Below are 5,098 nucleotides of genomic sequence, written 5' to 3' on the forward strand. Positions count from 1 at the left end.
GTAATTTTATAGTCGTCTTGTATCAGATATTGATTGGTATGGCGCGCCATAGTGTCCTCCTTGAAGCGTCGCATTGGTAGACCGCACGTTCACATCAGATAGCATAGGTGATACTGGTATTCAAGGTAAGTAGGCTCTAAATGCAACCCCACAAACTTTTACACTTTAGAAAATGTGTTGTCCTTCCATACCGATAAAAATTAAATATCAATTTGAGCTTCGAAATCAGCTACTTTTGATTTTTAAATTCCTTCGATCGTCATCTTCGTGTTTTGGTATTCTTTACGACTTACCTAATTAATATTTAATAACTTCAAACGCAGAACCAAAATGAGATATAAAATAAAAATTAAAGTCAAACTTTTTAGCTTGTGAACGTGATGAATGTATAGCGGCACGTTAGTGCTATTTTGTATTGTTAAATATAAATAAAATAATTCAAGTACCTGTATTTTAACCAACATTGAATTTTCAATTTTAGTTTTTTAAAAGAAAACGGACAAACACGGTTATAAAATCAGTAAAATATTTTTTGACGGTTCATTCTGGTATTAAGGAAGCGGGAAAATTACATTATCATCACTGACCACGTATAAGCCGTATTAGGTATACACTACAAAATTTGTCACTGATACTATTTACGAATTAGATCAATACAAATTTAATTGCAATTTAATTGTCTGTGTATGAACATCAGACTGTATCTTTAACCCTTACTGAACTGTTAAAAAAATTGCTTTTGTTTATTTTTTTAAATAAAGTAGACTTTATAAATACTGTAACCAATATGACCTTAATTTTGTTAAAAATATAAGATTATCAAAAATATTAATTTAATGTTGTTCAATATCTTATACTTACGAAGTTCGTTCTCTCTCTCTCTCTCTCTCTCTCTCTCTCTCTCTCTCTCTCTCTCTCTCTCTCTCTCTCTCTCTCTCTCTCTCTCTCTGTGCTATCGATATACATGTACACATAGTATCGAAAATACAAACTGACGACAGATTCTTTTTTGGCTTTTCCGTCTAAATGTAACTTTTTAAAAGATTACCCTATTGTGTATAAACCCCCCCCCCCTTCTGTGAATTGCAACCGTTAAATCTCTTTCAATGGAAAAGCAGCAGACAAATCTTTCGTACCATTCTCTTTTACAATAGTTTACATATATACATACATATTTCATTTGCCTGCCTTTATTTACTTTTATTTGCATTAAATAGTGTTCGAACATTGTTTGCAACTGCAAAAGTCGTTTCAAACCATGTTGTTTTTTTGGTCGTTGGAATTGCAGTGCTACATGATCCGAGACTTCGGTTAAATATTTTTTCTGCACTGCCCACAACTACTACATTCCGATGAACAAAAAAGAAACATATTGTTAAAATTCTTTTTTTAATAACTTTGGTACTTTGCTTTAGACTTTTTGTGTTCTTCAAAATATTGCACTTTTTATTTTGTCGGCAGGGCAAAGAAACTTGAAGAAATAGACATGGCAGCTAAAGGTATTAAATATGTTTTTATATAAGACTGTATAACTGATTGTTTTTGTAGATATCAGGTTAAATTTGCTATAGGCCGCAGTAATATTATTTTCCAAAACATCTCTCGACAGATGTACCGTTACACGAGGCGGCGAAACCATTGCAATGGTTGCTTGGCAAATGGAAAGGCCAGGGCAAGGGAATCTACCCTACCATCAAAGATTTTGAGTACATTGAAGACCTGGAGTTCTTCCATGTTGGTCAACCAATGCTCCAGTTCAGGTACGTTGAAACCAAAAAGTATTTTGGTTTTTTAAATAAATGACAATTTCAGAAAAATTGACCAATATCCACGTACTTGTATTTAAAAGATGTCTTAGCAATAAGAGCCTTTTATTTTTTAGTGAAATCCGAATTAAAATTGAAATACAGAATGATGATTTCAATATGAATTGTAGGCCGTTTAGGAAGTGGATGGGTCGGTGGGACATATTCATCTTGTGACGTACTTTCTTTAGCAATGAACTAATAAAATGAATTTTAATTTTAATTTTTCTGTAGTCTAGCGTATCGCAATTGGTTACTAACAAACAGTTCACGCCTCTTCTTGGCTCGAAATTATTTGTACACGGATTTAATTTACATGCGAATGTATCTTGCGAGTCTGTATATTTTGGATTAGATTTACTTAATTTTATTTTTCATAACCTCTTTTACGCCTCGCTTCTTGTTATGCATTGATTTCTTCTTAATCATTAGCGTATAATATATATATGTATTTTTTAAAAAGTCGTTAATGATGTTCAGAGTTATCGCTCTTTTCAAAAGCTATTTTTAAAAGGTCTGTTATTACAACGTATTTTTTCCCTCAGCTTTTATTCTGTACACAAAGACACCAATAAAATCCTGCACAGAGAAGTTGGGTTTCTTCGAATCAAACCTGGAACCAATCAAGTGGCATTCATATCATCTCACAACAACGGTATGTATAAGGAAAATACATGTACTATGAAGGAATATATATAACTAAAATTAAAATATTTTTTTCTATATCATTTCTATACATAAAGTTGATTGATATCATTCCGCCAGGTGTCAGTGAGATGGCTGAGGGGACGGTGGAGGGTCAGAGTGTCGGCCTGGAATCGCACACTCTAGGACGCATGTCTTTCGGTAAAGATCCTCAGACAAAGAAGGTGATTGCTTTTATAATTTTTGGTAATTACTCGATAGATTCTACGGAATATTTCGTAACTTTAAGGAATAACAAACGAGTGTGTATGTTACCGGCTTCTTGGAATGATGTACCCGGTATATTAATTTATTTTCTTTTTCGTGGGAAAACAATCGGTAATTTATTATATGTTGCACTCTGAAATGATTCTGACTTGGAAAAGAGTTCTGCTTCATTGAGATGTTCTTAAGTTTCATATCTCCATGTATTTGCATTAATAAAAGTATCAACTTTTGGGGTTTTTTTTAATTAAAAAAAATGTGTTTGTAATACAAAAGTTTTGCTGTAGTGTTGGTAGGATCTGTGAATTCATAACTATCAGCAAGATGGCTGACGGTAATCTTTTACAGTACATAAATCTGTAATGCTTTTGTTTTCCTTTTTAGTTGAAGAGAACCCTAACGCTAGAGGGAGACACACTACATCAGGTGTTGTTTATGGAGACAAGTAACGTCACTATGACTGAACATTTACGAGCAACTTATAAAAAGGTGGAATACTAGTAGTTCAATGGAACCCAAAGTCATTAATTAATTATGAATGAGTTCCATTCACAGTGATTCAGGCGTACTCTATACATGTACTTTGATCATTGTTGATCTGAGAGTGTGGTTAGCTTTTTTCTTCTAGTCAATACCGCCATCTTTTGCCAGTTGCTTACAAAGATCTACGACACAAATTGCTCTCAGAACCATAAGGAATAGCAATGTACATGTATAATACATATATAAGAAGACTTATTGTTAAGCTACTTAATCAAAATAAACTCTGGAAGAAACATTTTTTTGTTTGTTGCTTTTATAAATGATAAGGTATGCGATCCAGTGTACATCTGCACAGCTTATAAATGTAACAATGGTGATTGTTATACTTTCATGTTAAATACTGAAATCTGATTGGTTAAGACGCAGTTCATAATCCGTTCTATTACCCTCAGCGTTAGCAACACACTTAGCAACGGGTACATTAAAAATTGTTACATGCGCGAAAATTATGCGCGTACGGTTCGCTGTAGAATTCACGTTATTCCTATATAAAAGCAGTAAAATTTTCTTAAAAATTAAGACATTCAGTGTAACAAAATAAATAGTGCCTGTTTGGGAGGATAACAGTTGAAATTGACACCCCTCGAAAACCATTGTAAACCTCCGCTTCGCGTCGGTTGACAATGGTTTTCTCGGAGTGTCAATTTCAACTGTTACCCTCCCAAACAGGCACTATTTATATAATAAAAGTTGGAGATCATTCAAGGGACGAGACAAACAGCTTGATTTGAAATTCTTAAAGAGATTGCAGGTTTAAACTTTAATTGTTAGTATTAAATGGTTTTATTAACAAGAACCATACGGTTTATAGATAAAACGTAAATCTGTTATTATTTGTTACAAATAATATTATTATACTTTCATGTTAAATACTGAAATCTGATTGGTTAAGACGCAGTTGATAATCCGTTTTGTTATACTTTCATGTTAAATACTGAAATCTGATTGGTTAAGACGCAGTTCATAATCCGTTCTATTACCCTCAGCGTTAGCAACGCACTTAGCAACGGGTAACATTAAAAATTGTTACATGCGCGAAAATTATGCGCGTACGGTTCGCTGTAGAATTCACGTTATTCCTATATAAAAGCAGTAAAAATTTTCTTAAAAATTAAGACATTCAGTATAACAAAATAAATAGTGCCTGTTTGGGAGGATAACAGTTGAAATTGACACCCCTCGAAAACCATTGTAAACCTCCGCTTTGTGTCGGTTGACAATGGTTTTCTCGAGGTGTCAATTTCAACTGTTACCCTCCCAAACAGGCACTATTTATATACTATTACCCTCAGCGTTAGCAACACACTTAGCAACGGGTAACACAACGAATTTTCACATGCGCGTAAATTATGCGCCTACGGTTCGCCGTAGAATTCGCGTCATTTCTATATAAGAGCAGTAAATATTTCTATAAAAATAAGACATTCAGTATAATAAAATAAATAGTGCCTGTTTGGGAGGATAACAGTTGAAATTGACACCCCTCGAAAACCATTGTCAACTCCCGCTTCGCGTCGGTTGACAATGGTTTCCTCGGAGTCAATTTCAACTGTTACCCTCCCAAACAGGCACTATTTATATAATGTTTCTTCAAAATATACTTCATATTGTGACGTCATCGTATTGGGACATAGCAAGAGCTCTCTGTTATAAAGCAGGCTCACCGTTGATTCAAGAACCTGCTACACAGCACTCAAGGATTAAATGTGAATATTTTTTTTGTAACGTAAAATGGGAAGTTTCTGCTTTATTATTCAAAATAAACATCAAAGACGGTAAACTTCCGTGACTTAAAATACCGTAATAAATTACTAAACAGGAATGAAACACATAAATTAAAA

General features: G+C 33.7%; 1 protein-coding gene across 2 annotated transcripts; it reads left to right on the forward strand.

Moving 5' to 3' along the window:
- Positions 1-23: 23 nt before the first annotated feature.
- Positions 24-3,492, forward strand: LOC105340782 (peroxynitrite isomerase THAP4). Of its 2 annotated transcripts, XM_034471478.2 has the most exons (7): positions 24-125; positions 1,462-1,499; positions 1,610-1,760; positions 1,937-1,960; positions 2,351-2,460; positions 2,571-2,674; positions 3,099-3,492. In XM_034471478.2, the coding sequence occupies exons 2-7, from the start codon at positions 1,487-1,489 to the stop codon at positions 3,213-3,215; spliced, it is 519 nt and encodes a 172-aa protein (XP_034327369.2). In that variant the 5' UTR covers positions 24-125; positions 1,462-1,486; the 3' UTR covers positions 3,216-3,492. The 2 variants fall into 2 exon arrangements, with proteins under 2 accessions (XP_034327369.2, XP_034327370.2); XM_034471479.2 differs by lacking the exon at positions 1,937-1,960.
- Positions 3,493-5,098: the final 1,606 nt, after the last annotated feature.

The sequence above is a fragment of the Magallana gigas genome, chromosome 8, assembly GCF_963853765.1.
Source record: "Magallana gigas chromosome 8, xbMagGiga1.1, whole genome shotgun sequence".
NCBI lineage: Eukaryota > Metazoa > Mollusca > Bivalvia > Ostreida > Ostreidae > Magallana > Magallana gigas.

What these genes read in the sequence shown, in the direction of transcription:
- LOC105340782 (XM_034471478.2), top strand. An exon ending in TTTAGGAAGTGGATGGGTCG is followed by an intron (nt 1,961 to 2,350) that starts GTGGGACATATT and finishes TTTTTCCCTCAG; the next exon opens with CTTTTATTCTGTACACAAAG. An exon ending in CATATCATCTCACAACAACG is followed by an intron (nt 2,461 to 2,570) that starts GTATGTATAAGG and finishes TCATTCCGCCAG; the next exon opens with GTGTCAGTGAGATGGCTGAG.